General features: G+C 40.9%; 2 protein-coding genes across 4 annotated transcripts in view; one reads left to right on the forward strand and one right to left on the reverse strand.

The window, feature by feature from the left end:
* LOC117529714 (anthrax toxin receptor 2-like) overlaps positions 1-4590 on the forward strand; it is a 41404-nt gene extending 36814 nt beyond the window's left edge. The window contains exons 14-17 of one of the 2 annotated variants that reach the window (XM_034192565.1): positions 362-457; positions 1488-1661; positions 1816-1896; positions 4426-4590. In XM_034192565.1, the coding sequence (XP_034048456.1) occupies positions 362-457; positions 1488-1661; positions 1816-1896; positions 4426-4476 (402 nt within the window). In that variant the 3' untranslated portion in view covers positions 4477-4590. The remainder of the gene's footprint in view (positions 1-361; positions 458-1487; positions 1662-1815; positions 1897-4425) is intronic. The other variant, XM_034192566.1, reaches the window with a different exon arrangement.
* Positions 4591-7340: 2750 nt separating this feature from the next.
* LOC117529530 (ras-GEF domain-containing family member 1B-B-like) overlaps positions 7341-27968 on the reverse strand; it is a 48375-nt gene continuing 27747 nt past the window's right edge. Inside the window, exons 3-15 of one of the 2 annotated variants that reach the window (XM_034192335.1) lie at positions 27364-27903; positions 26108-26230; positions 24181-24318; positions 21793-22008; positions 20351-20425; positions 14405-14497; positions 14111-14213; positions 11806-11885; positions 11527-11622; positions 10764-10859; positions 9880-10003; positions 9220-9292; positions 7341-9139 (exon numbers count right to left, since the gene is read on the reverse strand). In XM_034192335.1, coding sequence (XP_034048226.1) covers positions 9106-9139; positions 9220-9292; positions 9880-10003; positions 10764-10859; positions 11527-11622; positions 11806-11885; positions 14111-14213; positions 14405-14497; positions 20351-20425; positions 21793-22008; positions 24181-24318; positions 26108-26230; positions 27364-27897 — 1785 coding nt within the window. In that variant the 5' untranslated portion in view covers positions 27898-27903 and the 3' untranslated portion in view covers positions 7341-9105. Of the gene's footprint in view, positions 9140-9219; positions 9293-9879; positions 10004-10763; positions 10860-11526; positions 11623-11805; positions 11886-14110; positions 14214-14404; positions 14498-20350; positions 20426-21792; positions 22009-24180; positions 24319-26107; positions 26231-27363; positions 27916-27968 lie in introns of both variants that reach the window. The other variant, XM_034192337.1, reaches the window with a different exon arrangement.

Below are 27968 nucleotides of genomic sequence, written 5' to 3' on the forward strand. Positions count from 1 at the left end.
TTTGTATGTATTGTGTTTTGTTTTTTTGTTTTGTTTTTGTCATTTGCCCAAGAAAAAAATTCCTTGCAGGGACAAAAATGTATATTTAAAGTAATCTAAAAATTAATAAACCATGAAGGCGGTGATCAGTTAACACTTATACAGAAATTAAAATAGCTATATCATACAATAATTTCGGTAATAAGTAAACTTTACATTTCTACCAAATAAATAAATAAAATCCTACTGAAGATTTTACAGTGTCACCATCTAGTGGGTCATTAGTGGTATTGCACTGTATTGCTTTGATAGAACAAAGACTAATTGAAAATGCACAAAAATAACATTTGCTATAATTTAATTAGCCGTAACTGTTTTTAAGGAGCCAGAAGAAGAACCTTTACCGAAGCACAGGTGGCCGACAGTGGACGCTTCATATTACGGAGGGAGGGGCCCTGGAGGAATCAAACGCATGGAGGTAAATAAAAATACTGAATAATCACAGAAAATAATTCCAGCTTCTGAACCCCTTTTATGATATGTTTTGGGGTATCATTTCATACTGTGTGTGTGTGTGTGTGTGTATGAAAACATAACTTTTTTCAATTTGTACCAAACTTCATTGTATTGAGAACCACAAGTGTTACAAAAGTAGTCAGAAAACTTTTAATTAATTATTAAGTTCTTGTACAAAAAGGCATTAATAAATGTATTTGTAAAATGACTGTGTTAATCTATAAATAAATAGACATTTATTTAGTCATTATTTGACATTTTCATGGGTACAAAATATATAAAATCAAATATTACTCCATCAAATATTTTCAATTCAAAAGGAATTTACAAACACAACAATAAACCCTTAATTTCTAAATATATTAATCAATTCATAGGTAAATAATGTTTTTTAAACATGTAAATTGAAATGAGAAATAAGTTATTACATTTAATGAGCTATTAATTAATGGGTTTTTTTTTTATAACTGTTTCAGTTTTGCATGTGGTCCTCCACAGAGCTGAAGGTCGGTCAAGGACAAATTAATCTGATTTAGAGAAAAATCATTTAAAAACCAAAGTCAGCACTTTGGGCCAGTGACTTCATATTGGCGATATTAAAACTCGCTGTTTCTAGGAACTGGTTAAAGATTGATCTGTGGTTACTGAAATACAGAATGAAGTCATGTGATCACCTTTCTGTTGTTTACAGCTCATTTGACCTTAAGTAACATTGAAAAGTCATACTCAAGGTCATAACTGTTTATTTCAAACAGTTTGGAGCCAATATAGAGTAAAGATGTTGGAAGGGTTGTGTGTGGTTCATTTTTGGAGCGCACATAGACCCGTATCTAATGATGTCATTGAATCACAAATGAAGAATTTGTTTGACTTGTTAAAACATGTCACGCACTCTGCGTGCAAATTTTCTTTACAGTTCGTTTTTCCAATCATTTGAAAGAACAAACTTACTTTTTGTTGAATTTGGTGTATTTCGTACCTGTGACCTGCAGGTGCGCTGGGGTCAGAAGGGCTCCACAGAGGAGGGGTCACGACTGGAGAAGGCCAAAAATGCTGTGGTCACCATGCCCGAGGGAGCGGAGGAGCCCATCATATGCCGACCGCCACCAAGACCTCCCCCAGTGTACAGCCCCCCACCTCAGTCTAAATGGTACACTCCCATTAAGGTGAGACTCCGCCCACATGAACGTGTCATAAAGAACACTGAGCTCCAGGCAGTTTATTTTATTTCATTAAAGGATGATGAAGGCATTCAGGCCTGAGTAAATGTATGCTTTATGTTTTGATTGCTGAAGCTAATTTGATGGCGCTGACTTTCAGGGACGTTTTGATGCTTTGGTGGCGTTACTGAGAAGGCAGTACGACAGAGTGGCGATTATGAGGCCGACGCCACAGGACAAGGTGCGAACTTTCTGCCGTGTTTCTTCCGCAAAGCAGTTCAAATCTGAATCGCTTGATGTTGAATCTTTACGGTTTGACTGTTTGTTTTTCTTTTACGCGTCTGCTCGTCAATAAATAATCTTATGATTTATAATACGATAAGTTTGTCCAGCTGGACTGAAGCAAGAAATTAGTTTTTTTCAGTGGTGTCAAGTTCAAAAGTGGACCCACCCTTGAGTGTAAAAGGACATGATTCATGCATAAAATATCAGATTCTACAATGTCTTATTTTTTCCATTTTTAATTTATTTTCATTTATATAGCGCCAACTCACAACAGAGTTGCCTCAAGGCATTTCACACAAGTAAGGTCAAATCTTACTAACCCCTAGAGCAGCAGTGGTAAGGAAAAACTCCCTCTGAAGAAGAAACCTCAAGCAGACCAGACTCAAAGGGGTGACCCTCTGCTTGGGCCATGCTACAGACACAAATTACAGAACAATTCACAAAACGAATATACAGGAAATGCTGTTGGTGCACAGGACAGGAGGGTCACCAGCACAAATACAACCCCCATCTCTGGATGGAGCTGCACCTTAAACAGAGAGAAAAAAAAAATCAGGCATCAGAAAGACAAGAAATACAGTATAATTTGTCAGCATTAAACAACAAGAAAAACAGGAAATACTTATGTGATTGCCGGCCACTAGCCCTAAGCTTCACTAAAAGACCCAAAATTTAGGTAAAGTTTAATTTCATAATAAAATGAATTAAAAGAGTAAAAAGCGTAGAACTATACTATGCTAGTATGCTAGACATACGAAAGAGAAAATAAGTGCGTCTTAAGTCTGGACTTGAAAGTCTCCACAGAATCTGACTGTTTTATTGACACAGGGAGATCATTTCACAGAACAGGGGCACGATAAGAGAAACCTCTGCGACCTGCAGACTTCTTATTCACCCTAGGGACACAAAGTAGTCCTGCACCTTGATAATGCAAAGCCCGGGACGGTACGTAAGGTTTAATTAGGTCAGCTAAGTAGAGAGGTGCCAGTCCGTGAACAGTTTTATAGACTAGTAGCAGAACCTTAAAATCTGATCTCACTGGGACAGGAAGCCCCTGAAGGGATGCCAAAATGGGTGTAATACGGTCGAACATTTTGTTTCCTGTCAAAAGTCTGGCTACAGCATTTTGAACCAATTGGAGAGCCCTAATGCTGGACTGTGGTAAACCAGAAAATAGAACATTGCAGTAGTCCAATCTAGAAGAGATAAACGCATGGATCACGGTCCCAGCATCAGCCATAAACAGGATGCGACGAATCTTTGCTATATTTCGCAGGTGGAAGAAAGCAGTCCTTGTAATATTTCTAATGTGGAGGACAAAGGACAATGTAGGATCAAAATTTATTCTGCATATTATTATTTAACCATAAGAAAAGAAAGTGCCCCGACCACTGCAGCGCCTCGCTGCCACCACATAATTTTTCAACATCGCTTGATGTCATCACATGGTATCACTGACATCAAAGGTCTCATACATTTGCTATCCCCCCCTCCCCCACCACCAAACAAAGCAGATGTCTGTACAAAAAACTGCATTTCATAATCACATCTAGTTCCTTTGAAATGGTCATGGTTGTACTTTTGATTTGATCTTGACCTGTGTTGCAAGAGGAGAACAGACTGAGTTTGTCCACAAAAATTACTTGCACTTCCTCGTTGTGTTTTGAATATGTAACCTGACACTAGATAATGATCCCTGGTTTGACCTTTGACCTTGACATGACCTGCATTGCTAGAGGACAACCCACTGAATGTGTCCAAAAAATTGGATTGCAATTGCTTGTTGCATTTTATCACCAGAGGCTAGATAATGACCTCTGGCTTGACCTCTGACCTTGACATGACCTGTACTGCAAGAGGACAATCCACTGAATTCATCTACCAAATTTGATTGAAAGTGCTCTTGGGATTTTGAAGATATAAAAATCCAAAGAAATGATGGTCTAGCGGTTAAGCGTTGGGCTTCAGACCAGAGGGTCATCTGTTCAAACCCCAGTCTGACCGGACAATCACTACAGACCCTTGAGCAAGGTCCTTAATCCACTAGTTCCTCCCGGTGGGTAGTGAGTGCCTTGCATGACAGCACTCTAATATCGGTGTGTGTGTGTGTGTGTATCTGTGTGAATGTGAGGCATCATTGTAAAGCACTTTGAGCTTCTGATACAGATGGAAACGCACTACAAAAATGCAATCCATATAGACAGACGAGGCGAAGTCAAACATCAGCACAGATTCAGCTGAACGTTGTTTTGGCCTCTGTAGAATATGACACTGATTGACCTGATGGCTGTGCTCTAATCAAAGCTTCATTATTATGTAAGCAGTGCTGTGTTTTCAGCTGTTGCATTAACTTGCTGCTGGAAATGAACAGAGCAAAACAAAAACTTTGGCTTCAGCTGTGACACAGTTGTTGAGTGACAGATGTTTGTTTTTGGTTGTAACACCATCCTGACTCCACCTGACCTGTTTCTGACCCATTTCTGCTGTGCAGGGTCGCTGTATCAACTTCACCAGAGTTCAGAGCCGCCGACACTGAGGAGTGAAGATCAACACCTGCCACAGCTTTCCTACCAAAGATAACTGACGAGCAAACACAGACAAATGTTAGAATTCACCGCGTGCTGTAAATAAATGTATTTACTGAAAAGTGGTTTTGGTTTGTTTGTTTTTTGTCAGCAGGAGCAGGCGAGCCAAAATTCTGGTGGGGCACAATCATTGCACAGGGATCCTTCCCCAGGAGAAAGAGAGAAAAAGTAACAATGCTGCAGGGTTGCCAGGTGTGCAGAAAACCATACTAGGTTGACTTACCAGTCAGTCAACTCTAGGTTGACTTACCAGTCAGTCAGCTCCACCAGAACTCAAAATATACCTGTGGCAAATCACATACTGTACATAGTTTTTCTTTTTTTTAAAAAAAAAAGACCAACGGTGTTATTGTAATAATCAAACAGTGAACACAAAAATTCAACCCACTGCAGCACCAGTTCTTTGAGAAAACCACAGATCTGGCAACTCGGTGCAGAGAGCGATTTCATCCTATAACTTTTGGAAGAAACTTCCAGGAAAGAGGGGGCGTAACCCTGTGAGGCAATGCTTCTGACATAATTGGAAGAATGTTATTTTCATAATGTAAAACAATAATAATTAAAGTAAGCCAGATATCAAAACGGGGGGACATGTGCCAATAGTTTGAATGGGGATGGGATTATGCAAGAACTGATCTTTTGCAGAGGCTAGAGATCAAGGGCCTCATGTACAAAAACTTGCATGAATTTCCTACTGCAACATGGCGTACTCCAAAACACAGAAAATGGCAAAAGCACAAAAAATTCAGAGGTATTAAAGTGTGCGTACGCATGGATCCAAGCACTTTGTGTTTGTACATCCCAGTCAACGTGGAATTGAGCGCGCATGCAAATGCACCAAGCTCCTCCCTTTCCACACCGCTATTTAAATATGCAAATTAATGTAAATAGGCCCTGGGAGCTGGGAATCCCCACTCCATCAGATCAGTCAACATGAACGCAGAAAAGAAACAAAAGCAATCGGAGACTTCTGACATTCGCCAATCCAGATCCTGATCACATCCAAAATTCAGTGGAGTGCCCTAACTATCTGTGGGGCGTATTTGCTCAGATTCCATGAAGTTGTTTTGACGGAATCCTGCTAACAGTAAGACAAATAATAAGTAATTATACCGACTGTGAGCTACAGATGACTGGAAATGAAGTGGAGACACACAGACATAGTTTATTTGGTACTCTGTCAAACGGAATAAAAATGACCTCAGAACAGTGCACACACACGGAAGTTAAAAAAAAGAGGTGCACCACGGCTGACAGTGTGTGACATCACAACTTTAAGCACACGTTTATTGACAAATACTGAACACAGGGAGACAATCGAGGGCCTGTTAAAAATCTGCAGCTCTAGTTTCACCATCAAGAAAAAGAAAACATTAATAACAGCAAGAAACATTTTTGAATGCACACGTCCAAATATGCTCGTGCTGGTTTTCATTCAGAACAATTACACAAACTATTTACCCATGCAGCCAGCCATCTCACACCGTGTCAGCCTCTAGCCTGTTCCCAACCCAATGCATTTGTGCATCACATATGATTTGAGCATTGATGGAATGAAAATGTTTCCTATGAACAAAAACAAATTCATCATGTGATGGCACCTTCATAGCAATATGTGTGCAGTCAATAGCTCTGATTACATTAGGGAAAATCGCTCTCACTGGAAATTGCAGTTTATGTAATGTACCTGGATGACATTCGGATGATTGCGTTCCACACAGCTGCCATGGCTCGACTCAATTTTGAATGGTACGCTCCTGACCAATTGGTGAGCTCCTGCTGGAATGCCCCTGTTGCCAGGAAGCCCAGCGTGGTAAGCACCTGTGTGGGCACAGTCAACCCCTGACACCTTGCTCTATTGCGCTCTGGGCCGTCTGCAGTTCTACATGCAACTCCAGTAACAGTGGCCTTGGTAATCGAAATCTGCTTATGAGCCGAGTATTGTCATTTCCAAGTAAATCCTCGTGTATCCTGAATACACGCTCACGTGGTGTCGGATTGCACCATTTGCAAGGTCCTCTGACAACACTAACACAACCCTTGTTAGTGCCATTTTATGTATCACTTTGTGCGTGCTTTTATATCCACTCATATAATTGCAAACACATGGGTGTGTTAATTGTTCATAAGTGTGTCTCTGATGTGCACATCACTCTGATGACTTATATTCACACTATTAACAGTTCCCAGCATCACCTCTACGTGTCACCAGTGGAACAGTAGCTGTAGAAACGTGTGTGCACCAGCCAGAATTTTTGCATGAAGTACCGCACATTTCCAGTCATTTCACTTTTGATACATCTGAACATTAGCGTGGAGAAAGGTGTACGCATGCTTTGTACATGAGGCCCCAGGAGTTTAGATGCACCATCAGGAAAAAGACGTTGGGGTTAGGATCAAAACTGTCCAATAAGATTAAAGCCACAATCACAGTGACAAATGAGTGTTCAGGAGCCCACAACTGTACATTCAGCTTTGTGCTTTGGTGCAGGTCATGATCAGGATCTGGTGGGCAAAGTGTATTTTCAGACAGAGGTGCCCCACTAGAGTGGTGTAATGATTGGAATCTGTTTATGTCTTAATTTAAATTAATGTGGCCTGTTTGTGTGTATCATGTCCATTAAAAATAAAGAAAAATCCACTATCCCTTTGTTATGTTTATTCAAAAGAAATATATATATATATTCCTCTTTTCACAAAGATCTTCAATACAAGTACCATGACTGGTCACAAATACACAAAAAAGGTTGAAAAAGGTACACATGAAAAATATTTTATAAAATAGACAAAACAAAGAGCTTTTTTTAAAAAAACAAAAAAAACAATGTAGCTTTAAATTCATCCACATACAGATTTTAAAGAATAACACTCAAAGTGGGAAGATCACATCACTCTGTCACTTAGCTGTGTTTTAAATGGGGTTTAAACATGTTATCACCTAAATTCTTAAAAAATAATCCAGAAGATGTGGATTAAGGCCTAAATAGAGTTTAAACCTGTTATCACACAAATTGTTAAAAACTATAGCCCTTGGTGAAACTTTATTGTACCCACATTATCAGTAAATGTCCACCAGGTGGAGATATTGCTCCATTTCAAGAATATTGAGTATAGGCTGCTGTGAGACATCACTAAGAATGACCAACCTGTTGCTTATATTAGTACATAATCCAGAAGGTGTAGATTAAGATCTAAATCCAGTTTAAAACCGTTATCACACAAAGTCTTAAAAACCTGTGTAAAAATGCAAGTTCTTAAAAATAATTCAGAAACTGTGGTTTAAATACAATTAGTGTTAATTTATTTTCTATAAATAACCCACTAGAGGTCACTGTAGCTGTGGTTCAATTTAAACCAGATGCACTTAATGTTTGTTTAAAAGTCCAACAGATGAATTTAAAGTATAGGAAACACAGCCAGAGTTCTTATAAAAAAGCAGAACACAATTCCAAGTCAATAAAATGTAATCCTAAAATGCTCTCTTTTGTGGAATTTGTCAATTTTTATGATCAATAATCAGCAAAGTTGTTGAAGTTATTTCATCAGATGTCTGGTTTAACTGAGCTCCATCTGTGGCTTAGTTAAGCCTTTATCTGGTCTAAATTTAGGCTAAGTGTCAGAACAACACCCCCATGTATGTTTAAGATCATACACCAAATATTTCATTTAGCTTCAATCATACAAAAACACTTGTCATAAGATGAACCAGCGATGCGTTTAAAAAGAAAAAATATATATCTTACATTTTACAACGTAGAGCGAGCCAATCAGCAACAAGCTCAGTGTGACACCTCAAAGCCACATATTTATTTTAGCTTCTGGTACAAAATACGACTTAATACTGTGTAGAAAGGAGTCAACAAATCCTGTAATACAAAACAAACAGCCACTGATACAATTCATTAAATTTACAGAATTAGCTTCACCAATATGCGCGCAACACAAAACCTTAAAAGCAGAAGAAACTCATCGCAGTCACAGCTACATCCATTTATGATTGAATACAGCTCTCAGTTTTTGATTTTTTTTTTCTTTTTCAGGAAAAGGAAAAATAATTAGGATGTTGTAAAAATATTTTTTTTTATAAGACAATACAGCAAAGAACTGTTTTAAAGAGCATTTTTTTAGCTCTGCGTTTATAAGCAAACAGACTATTAGTCAAGTGTTCGGGGTTGTTTTTTTTTTGCTGAGCTCATCCAGAATAAATGAGGAAAAGAAGCACGTATGTTGCTGGTCTGTGCAGGCCGCAGGCGTCACCACGATGCGGATAAACAAAAACAAAATTCATCCACCAACAACTGAAGGCGCATCTGAAGTCACAGGTCAGTGAGACGTTTGCTTTTGGGGATTATGTATGAAAAAAAAATCTCAAGAAGTCCATGCAGACTCACAAGGCAGAGGGAATAAAGGCTTTGGCAGCTTCATCAAGGAATGTTCTCTGATTTATACAGTGCGATTCATAAGTGTAAAAGTTTGGAGTTGACTCCAGATTTTACTACAGGAACGTTAATGCACGTCCACACCTCCTTAAAATTGCTTGTTCACTGACGCCGTGGAGCACAGAGATGACCGTCTTCCTCTTAGGACCGATTCTCTCGATGCAGGAGTGAAGTTCTGCAGCAGAACACAAACAGCTGTGGTTATGATATTAAAGTAGAGCACACAGGCCGGTTACATGGTGTGTGCACACCTACCTAAGAGACCGACGACTGTCTTTTTCCAGGTTGTTCTCAGGTCCTTCGCTCTCATATGAGGCCAGATGCAGCTCTGCAAAAAAAAAAAACATAAAGGATGAATTTAATTTTAAGAAAGCTAATTCTGACCAGAATCTGGATCACGGATCCCAACTTCAAACTTGTACCATCTTAGGATGGTATAATCTATAATTTCACATTTCATCATGATCCATTATCATATACAGTAGGTTTGAGAGAGACTGCCTCCTGGTGGCCACAGTCTGAATCAAAGTTAATGTTGAACTTGTACAAGATGTTTGTGGAGATTCTCAATCAGGTGGTCGTGGGATCATGTAGTTCTGAGTCACATCAGCTGAACATGTACTGGCAAAGCTGTTTTGTATGAGGAGTGAAACATCTTCAAAGCACTAAACTGCTCTAGTTGTCCTGACTCAACCTACTTAGAAACACGTACGAGCTGTTAGTGAGGTGACTGTGTACCAGGCTTCACTTATTTACTTATTCACTTCACTCATTTAAAAAAAAGAAAAGTCTGTCAGAATATCGTATACATGTTGACCACACGGATTCAAGCACTTCAGACACCCGATCGGCCTTCAGTGACATGTCTGACATCAATATATAACGAAGCGATTTGTGGTATGAATGTGAACTGACCATCTTCGCTGAAGACGGGTGTAGTGACGAGATACTGGAGGATCCGGCGGTCCCTGTCGAAAGGACAAATCACCTGACGCCAAACCAGGAATTCGCTCACCTGTTTAGCTAGCTCCCATAGTTTCTGTAGAGACAACAACAGCAACATTTATTCACATGTCACCAATTAAAATGAGGCATCTGCTGCACTACATAAAACAACCACCACGTCATCTCAAAACCAAAGGCGAGGTCTGGCTACATCCCATTTGACACAGATTTGCATCTCAGAAGGTCACAGACAAGAATAACAACAAATATGATGTAATGCGCTGGATCTGTGCCATGTGACTCATACAAAAACAACTGTAGCACACCCAAAGTACAACTTTAGAGCAGGCTTGGTGCACCCGGAAAACTTCCTGTACAATAAGACGACAGGGATTATTACATCACAGTTTTCCACTGGTGGCATTTCTGAATAAAATTCCACAACAGTTAAAACAAGATGACGGCACAATGATGGAACACATCATCATGGACCCTCCCCACGACCCGCTAAGGTTTTCAAAGTTGTGGACAAGGTTTCAAACTGTGAACTTCAGAACACATATCCATGAAAGTGACTTCAATTTATGACTTTGTCCTTCTGCATATGCATGAAAGAAAATCAGCCACATTCTGGCATCAAAGACATCCAGCATTAAAAATGTGATGGAGAATGTATTACTGTTAAACCACCAGTGGATGCTAATGCACTATAATCACAACACACAAACATTTTAGGGCATTTTAGCATCTGATGTCAATTTTCAGAATTCCTACGATGTATCACGCTGTCAGGGATCCTTCATTGACATTATTTTACTTTTCTGTATATAAAACCACCTGTACTGAACACTAACCTCAAAGTTAATGTGTCCATTAGGCAGTCGGCTCGAGCAGCCTTCGTTCAGGAAGTAGATGTCCTTTATGAGGAGGCTGAAGAAAGGAATCACTATCTGCAGGGAAAAAAAAAATTAAATCTAAGTTAACCATCACATTTTGTATTAGACAAATCTTCCTGAGAGTAAAGACAAAATAAAGTGAATAAAGAGGTTTAAATTAAACACGTCCACCAGGGTTTCCCCAATGTACGTGACCTGCTGGCCACATTTAGATTTAGCCCAAACTCCCTGTTTTATCCCTTGCTGTGATAGTTAACAAGTAGAAGAACAATTAAGTCCTATTCGGATGACAGTCAATGACTCCTCCTGGATCGGACATCAGGATTACTTCCCCATTACAGATTACTTCCCCAGCCAAGGTCAGTGCCAATTTATGACTGGGTGGACTGAGACAATGCTGACGAATTGTTTGTCTGAGCTCTATGCAAATTAATTACTGTTAATCAGATTAAAGAAAAGTGATCTTATTTTAAAATCTTATTTGTAATTCACAAAACATCATCCCTGCATCATTGTTCCCTTATTTTGAGAATACATACATGCCTGTTCTATGTTATATATATGCAAATGCTTTGTATGTTTGTTGTTGTTTTACTTTATATACAACATTGCAAAGATAGCAGATAAACAATTAGCCAGTCATATAAAATATAAAAGAAGATGCATTCTAAAAATGAGAAATAAATAGAGTGTGAAGAGCACAGCTGAGGAGTTTTCTCACCTTTTCTTGGCTGCTATGAGCCATCTCAGACCTCTGGGTGGCGCCACGGAGTGCAGTGCGATAGTTACTGAAGTTACTGGACGGGTCCATCTGATGCTGGATGAGGACAGACACGCATGTTAACACACATCAGTCCTGTTTTGTTGATGGTGTCCTCAAAATCTAAACTGGACATTCTTACCACACAGAAAGACACAAGCATGATGACATCACGTCCTTCATTCCATGCACATAATGGGGCATACAAATAAAAATATCACTGCCAGAAATCGGTCTCACCTCCAAGATCTCAAACTTGTCAGTGTTGACTTTATTCCAGGTCTTCTTTAGTCTGGCAACAGGACTCATGTTCATCCCAGCTGAGACACAAAGAACACAAAAATTTAGTTTACACTTTATTATAGTTACCTTTGAAAGACAGCAAACAGCGACCTCTATAGGCCATGGAAAACGTGTTCCACAGCCCAAAAACCGCAAAGAAAAAAAAAAAAACCCAAACAAACAAACAAACAAAACAAAAACAAACAGGCCATTTCGTCTCTCTCTTATCCTTTGTCTTGATCAATGCATTTTGGGTTTTGCTCACATTGTGTTTTTGATCTTAACCCTATCCTGCAAACCTAACCTTAACCACTTTGAACCATGGACTTCCTTGTCACAATACAGGTACACTAACCAACACGCCACTGTGCTGTTATTAGTAACATAGATACATTAAACTTCATTGTGTGTAAGTAAGAAAACATGTTCTAAGCCTCTTGTTTCCAAATTGCCCAGATTGTTACACCCCGTCACACCCTGACAAAATATTTTTATAATATAGAAGTTTTATAGAAGTTAAGAGTGCATTGAAGCACGCTGATATACATCGTAATACGGTGAGTATGTCAAAAAAGTTTGGGCATGCACAATATTTTCGACATATACCAGCCAATATACCAATTAACTTATTTGACAAAGCTAAAAGAGTCACAGCGCCTGATTGATTCACATCAGCGTTTATCGCAGACATCAGTTGATTCTTCAGCATTCTGCAGATAATGAAAATACATCCAATGATGAGCCACCAAGACAAAAATAAAATAAAATAATATTAAATTACTGTTTTGCCTCCGTGTGGAGGGGCGGGGCTGCGCGACAGTGTACGCGCGTTTGATAACGTGCTCGTCAGTATTTACATGTTTTGTCAGCCAGCGGTGGAAAGACAAACCAAGTCAGACTTAACCATTCCGACCCGTACCATACCATGCAGTACAAACCTGAACCACTTGGTGGAAATGGGGCTCTCAGCATACGCTGTCTAAATCGTCAAGGTGTGACAGGACCCTTAGTCTCTTTTTTAAACTAGTTATGGAGGCCCTCAGACTTATATTCCAGGGTGAGAAAAAAGAAAAAGAAGAATGTCTGAATGAGAACTATCCTGTGTCTTAGAGAATGAGTAAATTTAATATATCTTGCTCTCAAACTGTAAGCCAGCACAAGAATAAAAAACAGTACTATAACCACCATACTACTCAGCACCACACTTGTTTGGATTGTGTGAGACAAGAACAGCAATGAGCAGGACAGCTTAGCTTATACTATTATGTTTTACAAAAGGGCTTTCAAACATGTAATTACAATGAACAAGAAGCAGTTTACTTGAGTTTTTGTGTGTCTGGTAGAGTAGCATGAACCACTGATTATTAACCTCTGCTTGCTAACAGTGCCCATGTTATAAATACATAATGCGTAGTTTTCAAATATTCAATTGCAGTGAACTGTTTACTTCACCTATGATCATCTGTTCAGTGGCAACAAGAGGCACTTTTATTTTCTGATGTTTTGTGTTGAGTGAAAAGAACGCTGAGGTCCTAAGTTAGGGAGTCAGCACTGCTGCACTCACATGTTCTTTGTGCCTTGTACAGTACCATTAATTAGCCCATTAGCTTCTGCTCGATAATGAGGTGTTTGCATTATGAACCAATAATGCACACATTAAATTCACTGTGCTGCTTGTTGCATGAACAAGCTGCAAAGTAAACAAGAAGTAAAGTATTGTTATTGCTTCATAGATAAACTATGGATAAAGCGACCGGTGCAATGTATATTTGTTTTCTTCCTCTTCGTGATGCATTAATGGACAGATATGACAAATATTCAGTCCGGAAAATATAGGAGTATTGTGAAGCAAAATTTTCCTGAAATACTTTTAGAAAATACTCTCAGTCATATGTGAGAGCTTGAACAACAACCTACATGATTGCCTGGATAAGAGGAGTTGTTTTGTATTTTTATACGGTATGTGGCATTGACCCTGTGATAGATAGACTGGCGGCCTGTCCAGGGTGAACTCTGACTCTCGCCTACTGACCGCTGGACTAAGTGAGTGTAGAAAACGGATAAATGTGGCACTGAAATACGGGTTCATAACACTGGTGAAACGTTACTGCTCTGATCTTGAGATGGCTCTAATGAGATTATTTCCAAATATTAAGCACATATTTTAAATGCTGCAGGACTTTTACTCCAAAGTACTGTGATTATTAACTATCACTCAAACTCCCTTTTATGTTGGCCATAAGTGAGTGAGTCTAATACTTACTGATTATGGCCATGAGGGAATTAAAGTTGCCGATGTTGAAACACTCCTGAGCCACATCGATGAAAAACTCGATGATCCGCGCTCGATGTTTCTTCTTCACTGGCTGCAAAGAGGAAAATTAAGAAATGAATCAAAGCGTCACTACTTAGTGATTTTTTTTTTTACCATATTCTTGGGACACCTGCTACATTTCTTATTCTGCTATAACAGTTTATATCACCATATTGTTCCCCAAAGCACACATGAAAGCGGCATTAAGAACATCTGTGAGCCGTTTCTTTCAGCAGAACGTACCATACAGATCTCAGTAGCCACCAGGTACGTCAGTCTGTTGAACCAGTTGATGTAGGCTTCCAGATTACTGGTTTTACGCTTCCGGAAGAATCCCTGAAAGAGACATAAGGGAAGCATAAAATAATGGAAAAACTTACAGACCAAATGATATTATTAAAGTTCATAAACGTATTTGAAAATCTCACTCTAACGACATCCCTACCGTAATGCCCCTATTACATGTGCAGCAAAATGATAGAGTTTATATGTAAAGTGGTTTCACTGTAGCACAATATCGTTGCAGGTATTAATCATAAAGCGTGCAACAGTTTGCAATTACTTGTGACTGAACATGGCGTGCAATAGATTTTTAGTTTTGTGAGATCGTTTGAATAGAACAGTGGTGGGCACAGTTCAGATAATCCGATAACAGATAATTATCGAAGATAATGTTTTTGCTAGCGGATTAGCTTTTCAGATAAGTTTTAAAACCATCATCGGACCAATTGTCTTCCGAGAAATTTAGTTCCAATAACATTTTTTTTTTTTTTTGCTGGTAAAGTGAGCAAAGTTTAATGGCAAAAAACATTTGTAAACCCTAAAATCAAACATTTTGTGCACTGTGGATAGTGTTGTTCAGGTTCACTTTGGACATTACAGTGAGTGTTATCGTCTACTCAACACAAAAACAAAATGGACTAATTTTAACATTATTTTATTTTATTTCTTTGTGGCTGACGGTATAATTTAATCGCAAAGACTTGGTGGGGGAGAGGAGCTCTCACGGTGCAGCTGTGTACAGAGGGACTTTTCTTCACCGTTTAGACACTCTTTTGGATTTTTAAAAAGGACGCTTTATATGGATTCTTTCTTCAAATGAATCCCACTGAAACTAACAAGTAAGAATTTATATTTACTACGTGTCTTTAACTCTGCCAATCACTGCATTAATGGACATATTTCTGTTGTTTAAGCCAAAAGGGTTCTAACTGTGAAAAAAGCAGCAGCTTTTTAGTTGGTACTTCTAATATTGTGTTTTACTGTTTTTGAAAGATGATGACAGTGTTTGGGGTTTTATTTTTTTATTCAGTCATTTTTCATGTGTTCTTATGTGTTTGTGATCCTTGAATTTTCCCAGCAGCGAAAAGTGTAATCTGATGTGGCCACATCCAAATCAAAAGTAAAAGTTATCAGTTATCTGTAATAAAGATACATTTTTTTTTAGCAGTTTATCGGTTTAGCGTCATAAAAGATAACTTTGCAGTTATCGGATTATTGGTTATCGAAGCTAACGTTTTGGTTAGCTGTGCCCACCACTGGCATACAAGGAAAAGTTTGCAGGACCTTTCTTTCTTAGTAGATATATACTGGGTGGCCTTCCTGACACAACTCCACTTTAAATGAAGAAATGTGGCAGGTGTGGGGTCTGAACCGGTGTCGCAGGCCGAATGGTCCGCTCCTAAATATCGGCCAGCCTGTGCATGCGTCATTTCGGACTACAGCAGCTCGTGTGAGAAGAGTCTCTTCACCCAAAGCAAACAAATGAATTAATGGGATTATTAACCATCAGATGACAAGGTAAAACCTCTTAAATCATTCTATTGTCAGTTTTAAGCAGAAATGAGGTTGTTTTAAGCAGAAACTCGGCGAAACACCATGACGCTTTGAAATGACCAATGCCCAGTGAACGCATCAGCTAGCAGCTCGTGTAGCCACGGCGCTCTGATCGCTTCATCTGTCTTTTATGATGAAATAATGCTGAATTTATGTGGAAATGATTTTTGTACAAAAGCTTCAGATATCTATCGCTGAGATAGATGATGATTGGATTGCAGTTTGAAGCAGAAACAAGGTGATAATCCGTGAACCACAGCTAATGATGCATGCGCAGTGAAGGCAGAGCGGACCAATTTTTAGGGGGGAACCGTGTTCTCCCCGTATTTGTGTGGGTTTCCTCCGGGTGCTCCGGTTTCCTCCCACATCCAAAGACATGCGGGTTAGAGTGGGTGTGGCTGTTTGTTTGTCTGTTTGTGGCCCTGTGACAGACTAGCGTCCTGTCCTGGGTCTACCCTGCCTCACGCTCTATGACTGCTGGGATAGGCTCCAACCCCCCGCGACCCTTAATTGGACTAAGCGGTTGAAGATGAATATATATATATATAAAGAGAGATAGCAGCTTTCTTTAACAGAAGCTGAACATCTACACTGTAATTAGCACACCACGTTAAAATTCTTCAATAAAAACACATTTGTAACAAACTATGAATGGAATAAGGGAAGAGTTCTGTTAATCTTGATAGCCTTCATACCCACACAACCTCTGCAACTGGACACTGATGGCTGCGATGTGTTTTCATTATTCTTTTAAATCTAGCTTTGGGGCGTTTTTAGGTTTTCTGTGAGACACTCAGTATTGAAATGTTTGCTGGAGACACTTTTATATAAACATGTTGCATGAATAAACTAGACTTTGCTGCGATCATGCAATCCCAGGGATTCATGGCTTTAATAAGACCTTATCCAACACCGGCAGCCCACTCCACTCTAAACCTCCAGTTTACACTCCAGGACCCTGACGCTGACTCACCCACTCGTTTATTTGAAGCGGGTCTTATATAACTGGCACAGACAGCATTGTTGAGGGGCTGAGATGTTGTGGGGTCATTTTATTGGCGTTGAATGAAAGTGAACAATCAGATGACTCACAGGACCATTTAGCAGGTTAAAAAAAGAAGCTATTCATTTACACTTAAAATGACCCTTTCAGAATGTGTTTGATGCATTTTCTGATGCTCATTAAAAAATGGCACAAATGCACAGCTATCTGCCCAGAGGATGGTTAACAAAGCAGACCACAAATTTAGACACAAAAACTAAAGACACGTTGAATCAATATAGGAAATAATGACAAAAATAACAGAAGGAAAACTGATAGCCACCAGGTTTTTGAGTTACAGTACTTATTTAACAGATCTTACTGGAAAGGAAACACCATGTCAAAACTACAGGATCTACCCATAAAGAGAAAAAAGTTCAAATAAACTTGTTGTGAAAGTGTCGGTACACGGACCCACAACAGGGGGCGCAATGAACGGACAATGGAGAAAGGTGAATAACAAGTTTTACTGTTGTGAAAAGAGCACAACCAATACAACAATTAATAATTTGGAGTTTGAAGCCGAAATCTGCTGGTGTCGTGTGGGCAGGCTCGAAGGTAGGAGGCGTCCGTCCTAGTCGAACCGGAACCACCCAGATTTCCTCTGCCACCGAACCCCAGAAGTACTGGAACCGCCAAGTCCCGAATTCCCAGGTGGCCACTGCCTCCGCTCGTCGGATCCGGTACTGCTGGCGGGAAAGAGCACAAACACACAGGTATGGGTGCGACAGCACCCAGTAGACAGAGAGGGGAGAAGCCGCCTCCACCTCTTGTTACAATGAAGCAGGAAAGGTGAGTACTTATCCAAGCAAGTAGCTTTCTGTAGTCAGCTGTCCTGAAAAGGTTTACCAAGGTTTATCAGAGTCTTCAATATGAGCTTGCAGAGAAGGTTACCTTAATCTCAAGGCGATATCTCGGCACTGAGGTGGAGACGCTGTCCTGCTGATATACCTCCGTCCTGAGTGCAGTCAGCTGTGTCCAGTAATGGGTGACAGCTGTCACCCTGGCAGCCTTCGTCGGCGGCAGCGCCCTCTGGTGCCTGGAGCCCGCACTCCAGGCAGGGCGCCCTCTGGTGGTGGTGGGCCAGCAGTACCTCCTCTTCAGCGGCCCACACAACAAAACTGTTAAGATGTTGCATGTACACCAATGGTACTGACTGCACAAATCTCCAATAACCTCAAGAGTAATTGCGTCAAATTAATGTTTTACTTTGGGAAAGTAAGATGAGGAATATTACTTGCAATGTGAGGGAACAGCAGCTTTGACATTCTGGCTATGTGGTGCACAGGTACTGGAGAAGACCAAGGGGATGCTCATGTTTCACCTGGTTATGAGAGATGGGTGTATACCGTATTTTTCAGACTGTAAGTTGCAGTTTTGCTTTACGAGTTTCTGAGGTCCTGGGGCGCATATATGAAAAAATACAACATTGACAATCTATGGCTATAAGATGGCGCCATCTACAAGCATGACAAGCTGCTCCTGTATACTGAATGAGGTACTGGAATTCACGGTCTGGAGCAGAAAGCGGCGGCAAGGCACCATTAAGCTGGATGCCAAACACCGTAAAACAAGAAGATGGATGATGATCTGAACAAGAGAAGCATTCTGTCTTTGAGAACAAGTAAATTTAATTATATATATATATATTGATTGGCTTAGATTGACTGGTTAAAATGCTCTATGTTGTGCATTTGTGTGTGTGTGTATATATACGAGGGCTGTCCGTAAAGTATAGGTCCTTTTTATTTTTTTCAAAAACTATATGGATTTCATTCATATGTTTTTACGTCAGACATGCTTGCACCCTCGTGCGCATGCGTGAGTTTTTCCATGCCTGTCGGTGACGTCATTCGCCTGTGAGCACTCCTTGTGGGAGGAGTCGTCCAGCCCCTCGTCGGAATTCCTTTGTCTGAGAAGTTGCTGAGAGACTGGCGCTTTGTTTGATCAAAATTTTTTCTAAACCTGTGAGACACATCGAAGTGGACATGGTTCGAAAAATTAAGCTGGTTTTCAGTGAAAATTTTAACAGCTGATGAGAGATTTTGAGGTGATTCTGTCGCTTTAAGGACTTTTCACGGTGCGAGACGTCGTGCAGCGCTCTCAGGCAGCGTCATCAGCCTGTTTCAAGCTTAAAACCTCCACATTTCAGGCTCTATTGATCCAGGACGTCGTGAGAGAACAGAGAAGTTTCAGAAGAAGTCGGTTTCAGCATTTTATCCGGATATTCCACTGTTAAAGGAGATTTTTTTAATGAAAGACGTGCGGACGGGTCCGCGCGGCGGGACGCAGCCGACGCGGCGCGGCGGCACAGGAAAAACTCCTCCGTGTTGATAACCATTTGTAAAATCCAGTTGGCTTTTGATGGCTTTCAGTGGAGTGAGTATATGAGAAATTGTTTATCAGCTGGAGATGTTCCAACGTGTCCTCAAGACTTCCAACAGAGGTGTTTTTCCTGTGGCGGAGCGTCGCGGCGGCTGCGAGCTGACGCTGCAATCCGCCCGCACGTCTTTCATTAAAAAAATCTCCTTTAACAGTGGAATATCCGGATAAAATGCTGAAACCGACTTCTTCTGAAACTTCTCTGTTCTCTCACGACATCCTGGATCAATAGAGCCTGAAATGTGGAGGTTTTAAGCTTGAAACAGGCTGATGACGCCGCCTGAGAGCGCTGCGCGACGTCTCGCACCGTGAAAAGTCCTTAAAGCGACAGTATCACCTCAAAATCTCTCATCAGCTGTTAAAATTTTCACTGAAGACCAGCTTAATTTTTCGAACCATGTCCACTTCGATGTGTCTCACAGGTTTAGAAAAAATTTTGATCAAACAAAGCGCCAGTCTCTCAACAACTTCTCAGACAAAGGAATTCCGACGAGGGGCTGGACGACTCCTCCCACAAGGAGTGCTCACAGGCGAATGACGTCACCGACAGGCGTGGAAAAACTCACGCATGCGCACGAGGGTTCAAGCATGTCTGACGTAAAAACATATGAATGAAATCCATATAGTTTTTGAAAAAAATAAAAAGGACCTATACTTTACGGACAGACCTCGTATATATATAAATGTCAGTACTGTATCTTTAAAAACAAATAGATGGTTAAATTAATTTGATTGAATATAGTAAATGGTTTTGTACAGTCACTTACTGGTATCTGTTCATTTTATTGTAAATAAGACTTTAAAAATACTTTTATGTCCTTGTGATCAGAAGACAGACACACATAAACATCATTTTAATTCTAAGGCAAAAGGTAGTGCTTGACACATCATGAGTGTTTATCAGGAGTTTACTTCAAACCTCAGTATACCTTGTGGTTATCAAGAGGATCCTTCTTGGCGAATGTCTGGATGAACTCCTCAGGACCAATAAAACTCAGCCTGTCCTGAAGGTGGTGAAGACAAAGAAAGACCAATGAGAATGGCAACAACAGCAACACAACAGAACTGTAAAATATTAGATAAAAACAACAACAAAGACGATTCAAAAGATACTGTATAAAACCTACAACAGGAAAAAGGTGATGAGAAAAACACAAACATGACAAAGATGCTGAAGATACTGTTTAAAAAAAGGGATAACTTGCACAAACAGAAACAGGCAGAAGATGCTCACAAAGTTTCATTTTTAAAGCAATAAAAAAAAGTCACATTAAAAACCTGCAACTAACTTTTACAAAAAAAAAAAAACCCTGTAAAATAAGTGATTATGTGCAATTGTTTTAAATATTATTCACCTGTGGAGTAAGCTAATTAAGGGCTACACAGTGTCTTAAAAACAAGTATAAAAACGTGTATGAGAAAACAACTAGACGGCACTCAGAGGGTGCCTACCTTTTCCAAGGCCCATTACACAGAGGAACGTGCTGTTTTTGAGAATATTCATTCAAAATGATGGCATATAGGCTCTAAACCGGATCAACTGCTGCTCAAATCAAATTTGACTCAACTGTGGTTCATTTCCCTGATAGGTTGAGCTTCTCCTACACTACTGAGTCAACCTGGACTCTCCACTGCTCATATTTTGTTTTACTTTAGCACTTTAGTTATAAATAAGTGCTTGTTCAAATGCTCTCTATTTGGCTTTATTTACCCCCCCCGCGTCTCACACCTGACAGTTACACAAACAAAAGCAGGAAACTACTTGTTTTGGTGCCTGTCATTTCAAATGTAAAGGAACTTGCCACACCCACTACCTCAGCAGAGACAGAGAAGGGTGTCTGTGGTAGGTGTATCACACGGAGCACAGACAACCTCAGTGGGCGCATTTCCGGGAGCAAGCCAGACATATATGGATTTCTGATTTAAGTTTGATAACAGCAAAGGATTTATTTATTTATTTTTTACATGTACGTGTACATATCCAGAGTAGCAGAACTTCAAAGATGTTTAATATTATATCCCAGCAATATTTCACTAAGACAAAATGAGGGCAAAGACTGAAAGTTAACAAGTGCGCTTTTAAATCTTGTCACCAAAACGAAGCAAGTAAAAGGCCCATAAGTCTGTAATTATTTTTAAAAACAGACACACAATCACAGACTTCACTGTGAGTTTAGTGGCAGTGGGGCAGAGTCATGGCCCAGGCTTGGTACTGCAAGTCACAAGTCCTCAGGTGACATGGGACTGGATGCGACTTTGTCCCAAGCCTGGTCTTTAGTCTTTCAGTCTCACAGTTACACACCAACATGGCACCACATCAGACCAGGTGAATTCTCATTGGTCACAAATATTATCTCATTCAAGTTCTTACCAGTTCGATGTGTGTGAGCTGCTGAGCGAGGATGAATGGGTCGTCACACACGCTCAGTATGTCCATCCTCTGTGCCGATGTCTGTTTGCTTTTCAGGGATGTAGGACGTTCCATCGCCACAGCACTGAGAGCTGCCACCGCCTCCTCGTACTGTCCGAGGGCTGACAGGCGTTTTATCAGCCGCTGGGTCATCTGCTGCATGGCTCGCCACGAGTACTGAAGCCGAGACACATGAGGAGAACACTCAGGAGGAGGAGCAGGCAAAAATGTTCCACCGCCGGAGGAGTACGCTCGTGATCGCTTTGGTCTCTGCGTAACTCCGTCTTCACGTTACTTTAGCAAGATATCTTAAGCACACCTAATATGATTTTGATCAAACTTGGCAGGTGCGGTGGGACTATGGGTGGTAAGAAGTGACTTCATTTTGGTTAGGATCGGTCAACAACAGAGGTCAGAGGTCAAGGTCAAATATCCAGTCCCATGCTGATATATTGGAACATGGTTAAAAGGAAATGACTTCAAACGTTTTACTGTCAAATAAATCATGAGATGCCTAATAGTTTGGTGTCACTGTGCTCTCTGAGCACTTTTGATCTTGTTAAACTAGAGAAATAAGTCCAAATTACAACAAAGGACCTTCATTGATGTTTCTAACTTGTATTGGGAAACTGGAGGTGTTCAGGTTTTCTGCCGAATATTGGCTGTAATGAACTTGTTCAGTTATATATTTCATACACTCAACAAAAATATACTCAACAAAAATATAAACACAACACTTTTGGTTTTGCTCCCATTTTGTATGAGATGAACTCAAAGATCTAAAACTTTTTCCACATACACAATATCACCATTTCCCTCAAATATTGTTTACAAACCAGTCGAAATCTGTGATAGTGAGCACTTCTCCTTTGCTGAGATAATCCATCCCACCTCACAGGTGTGCCATACCAAGATGCTGATTAGACACCATGATTAGTGCACAGGTGTGCCTTAGACTGTCCACAATAAAAGGCCACTCTGAAAGGTGCAGTTTTGTTTTATTGGGGGGGGATACCAGTCAGTATCTGGTGTGACCACCATTTGCCTCATGCAGTGCAACACATCTCCTTCGCATAGAGTTGATCAGGTTGTCAATTGTGGCCTGTGGAATGTTGGTCCACTCCTCTTCAATGGCTCTGTGAAGTTGCTGGATATTGGCAGGAACTGGTACATGCTGTCGTATACGCCGGTCCAGAGCATCCCACACATGCTCAATGGGTGACATGTCCGGTGAGTATGCCGGCCATGCAAGAATTGGGACATTTTCAGCTTCCAAGAATTGTGTACAGATCCTTGCAACATGGGGCCGTGCATTATCCTGCTGCAACATGAGGTGATGTTCTTGGATGGCACAATGGGCCTCAGGATCTCGTCACGGTATCTCTGTGCATTCAAAATGCCATCAATAAAATGCACCTGTGTTCTTCGTCCATAACAGACGCCTGCCCATACCATAACCCCACCGCCACCATGGGCCACTCGACCTACAACACTGACATCAGAAAACCGCTCACCCACACGACGCCACACACGCTGTCTGCCATCTGCCCTGAACAGTGTGAACCGGGATTCATCCGTGAAGAGAACACCTCTCCAACGTGCCAAACGCCAGCGAATGTGAGCATTTGCCCACTCAAGTCGGGTACGACGACGAACTGGAGTCAGGTCGAGACCCCGATGAGGATGACGAGCATGCAGATGAGCTTCCCTGAGACGGTTTCTGACAGTTTGTGCAGAAATTCTTTGGTTATGCAAACCGATTGTTTCAGCAGCTGTCCGAGTGGCTGGTCTCAGACGATCTTGGAGGTGAACATGCTGGATGTGGAGGTCCTGGGCTGGTGTGGTTACACGTGGTCTGCGGTTGTGAGGCTGGTTGGATGTACTGCCAAATTCTCTGAAACGCCTTTGGAGACGGCTTATGGTAGAGAAATGAACATTCAATACACGAGCAACAGCTCTGGTTGACATTCCTGCTGTCAGCATGCCAATTGCACGCTCCCTCAAATCTTGCGACATCTGTGGCATTGTGATGTGTGATAAAACTGCACCTTTCAGAGTGGCCTTTTATTGTGGGCAGTCTAAGGCACACCTGTGCACTAATCATGGTGTCTAATCAGCATCTTGATATGGCACACCTGTGAGGTGGGATGGATTATCTCAGCAAAGGAGAAGTGCTCACTATCACAGATTTAGACTGGTTTGTGAACAATATTTGAGGGAAATGGTGATATTGTGTATGTGGAAAAAGTTTTAGATCTTTGAGTTCATCTCATACAAAATGGGAGCAAAACCAAAAGTGTTGCGTTTATATTTTTGTTGAGTATATACAACACTATATGTCACACTAACCTCATCGCCTCGAGCCACATGGTATGTCATGTCCTTGAGACAACGCATCATCCTCTCATCCCTGAAGTCATAAGGAAACGTTTCTGTCCACTCGGTCAGCAGCTGCACCAGTTTAGGAGCCACTTCACGAATGCGGATCTGAAAACCACAAGGTTTCATGTAGTCAGTGTGCTTCTGTAGTGTTAAAAAATAAAAATTAATTGCAAAGACAAATTCAGAGCAGTGTGGGGAAAGCACATGATAAAAGCCCATGTTTTTATTCATCTATCTTCAGCGATAAAACTAAAAAGCTTAAAAAGTTTTTTTTAAACGAAAGAAATATGATCAAAATGTCTCAATGCATTGGGCTCATGAAAGAATGTCCCTTATTTGCCATTATGGGTATAATTTTTCTTAGTATGATACCTAAATCTCGTCACACATTATCATCCAATATCATCTAATGCTGTCAGTTTGCAGAAAAGGTACACATACAGAGAGAGATGTGTCTGACAATTGCCCAGATGAGATCAAAGTTGCCAAAGGTCAATCAATGGGGACGATGCCACTGGGGTTAAATTTAAGTTTTCTCTCCCATCTGCCACAAACCTGTTGAACATTATTGATGAACAAATCGTTCAAAAGCTGAGATTCTTTTTACTGACTCGGGCGTTACAAGTCATTGTCTCCATTAACTTGTTCATTGCTCCATTAACAGCGAGCTGCTACCGCCAGCTAAATGCAAAGAGAAGACATGCCACACAACTGTTATTCTAACTGCAACTGTGTCAATGTATCAGACTAATCGCTGTATTAGCTCAGTGGCTGAAGCAAGCTCATTATTTCAACTCAGTTCTCCTGTCTACTCTCCTTTCTGCCCCGAGCTGAGCAGCATCACAGGCTGATACAGAAAAGTACGATTGCCTGACCCAGTAGCTCACAGCTCACTCGCTCTCCCTCCCAGCTCATAGAGCCCCTCCCTTACCCGAGAAACTCAGCAACTCCTCAGTGATGTGGTACTCTATTCCTTTTACTGACTCGAGTTTGTATGAGTCACTCACTAAAGTGAATTGGGCTGCAGTGGAGCGAGTTGAACTCCGACCCCTTCACCAATCAGCAGCTGCAACCACCTGTCAGTCCTGATTTGGGGACTGGAGTGGTTTGGAACTTGTTTGTATATTCCGTGGCGTACACTCTGGGTGACTGACTCAAGGGACTTGAAAGTCTGATTCACTTTAAGGAGTGAATTGTACAAACTAAAGTCAATAAAAGGAATGAAGTGTCCCATCACTGGTGCACATATGGAGACTGGTTATAGAATTCCCCAGCAAGCTCAAGTTGACCAAAGATTAATTATTATTATAAGGTTATGTCTGCTTGTTGTTTGACTCCTCCCAGATCTTTTGCTAATTTCTACCAAACTTGGCATGTCAACGAAGGTTGAGCACTAAATTGCCCGTAAATAATTAATTTTGGCCAAGGTCAAGGATTTTGATTTGCAACCCAATATGGTCTAAAGGTGACACACACACTTAGGTGGATCCCAGATTTGCCTTGGCAACATCAGCCAGAAGTCATTCACTTGCGTGAAGGTTGAGGCCTTTAAGGTCAAATCAGACTGTGGTAGCCCTTTGTGTCTTCATGCCCACACTTAGTATCACCTAGTTTGTAAAATACACAAAATGTAAGATATTGCTCCTTGAGGGTAACGTAGTGCTATTCTTTGTTAATCCACTTCACTGTTCCTACTGCAGGTATTTCATCAACCTTAAAGCGTACATTGAGTGTTTATCTGGAATTTCTTCACTTACTGTAAGAAATATTCAGCACAAACACTCTCTCAGAGGTTTGCATGTGCCTGTGAGTGAGTATGACAATGTTATGTGGGTGAGAATCTGTGTGGGAGAGAGAATTAATCATCCTTCTGTGAGTGAGTGGGTCCTCCCACCTTGTCCAGCAGGGTGTCTCCAGACCGCTGCTGCTCCACACACAGGTGACAAACCCTCATCATCAGTTCGTACGGGGGCAGAAAAAGGCGTGAACTCAGCAGGAAGGTGAACACATATGACCTCTGTTTGTGGGAGAGAAAAAACACACAAGAGGATGAGAACTGATTGACAACAAATAAGCCATTTATGAAACCATGAACATGATACAAAAAAAAAAACACATTAATCCAAACATCCTGAGAACAAACAAGCATGTAATGTTTGGTGAAAAGGTGACATTCTAAGTAGCCAGTAGAGACTTAATTAGTAAGTGGCCCAATGCCGTAACGCCCCCTTCATGCCCATCAGTGCCTTTCTACAAATGCCAGCTTCTAATTCCTGAAGTATACGACTACTTGAGGACAAAAAAAAAAAAAAAAGCCAAGCAATGTTCAGCCATTTATGCTATGACTCTGACGTCAGATGGATGGATCCCTTCTGTATGTGTGTGCATTCCCGCTACACTACTTTCTGTTTGCAGCATTTTTTTTTGTTTTTTTTTTTTGGCTTGAATAAATCTCACACACTTTTCCACTTTTGGAATGCAGAATCTGATTGTTAGAGACAAATTGATTCAACTGCAGGTTGCAGGGCTCACACAATCGCTTTACAGCTGGAAAGGCCCTGTAATTTATGCTGGCACGTTTTGCCGTAACAAGCAAATTTTCATGTTACATCCACTCTAACAAGATGCTGCAGACTTTCAGAAGCTGTGATTTATTTTTTTAAAATCACACCTGATGGGAAACAATGTTTCACAAAATATTCAGTTAGATTCTGGTCATGATGCAGATCCATGGCATGCATGAAGTGCAGATGGACATGTTTTTTTCTTTTTGTCAGAGTTGAAAGAAAATAAGTGCATGGATCATTCTGGCTCTGTTCTTCCCATTTTAAATTGGGTACATTGCTGCATTTAACATCAGTAAATTTCACTTCTCGACCTGTGAAGACCTCAATGTACAATCTTAATGGTCAATGATGCGATGCGGAAAAAAAATGCGCCTGATTAAGGAATCTCAACCCCCATAAATTAATACGCAAAGACCTACCAGATCCATTTTATCCAAGATATTAGTCAAATCATTCACACTTCATGAGGATATCTTCAACTAATCACTCAGGAAAACTGCACAAAAGTCAGTCGTGTGAGAAAAATGTAGGGAAAGTACTACAGCATAGACAAAGGTAATGATAACATTGACTTAACACTCACATCAGGGTAGTAATCGACTGTGGGAACCAGGTGCTGGATCAGCGCCTCCAGGGATGCTGAGACCAAACTGTTGTTGTGGTAACACATCTCCCCGTAGCTGGTAGTGATGCCGCATCCATAAAAGTTGCCTCTGGTTGCAGCGGCACTGTTACGGCACGGCTGCTCGATGCTACTGCTGGTGTCGCGGTAAGAGCGTCCCGGACAGGAAGTGCTGTGCTGTCGAGGGCTGTGAGGCTGCGGTACGGAGTACGAGTTCTCTGAAACCGCACAGTTGCTGTTGTAATAATGCTCCTTCGTGCTCATGGCTTCAACAGAAGAGCTGCGATATGAAGTGTGAGGCTGTGGCTTGTCGTAGGGATTTTCTGACACACAGTAAGCGCTGTTGTAGAACTGTTCCTTTGTGGGCTTTGTGGCCATGTAGTTATGATACGGGCTGTGAGGCTGTGGGTGATTATTATTGCTGCTACTGCTGCTGCTGCTGCTGTAAGGACCACAAGAGCTGAACTTTCCAGCATATGGGGTCGTGGGAGGCATGACGACCTGAAATAAAACCTGTGAATGAATTGAGTTGTCATGGACGAAGAAACTGTTGAACAAGAACAAAA

The sequence above is a fragment of the Thalassophryne amazonica genome, chromosome 17 (genome assembly GCF_902500255.1).
Source record: "Thalassophryne amazonica chromosome 17, fThaAma1.1, whole genome shotgun sequence".
Lineage (NCBI taxonomy): Eukaryota > Metazoa > Chordata > Actinopteri > Batrachoidiformes > Batrachoididae > Thalassophryne > Thalassophryne amazonica.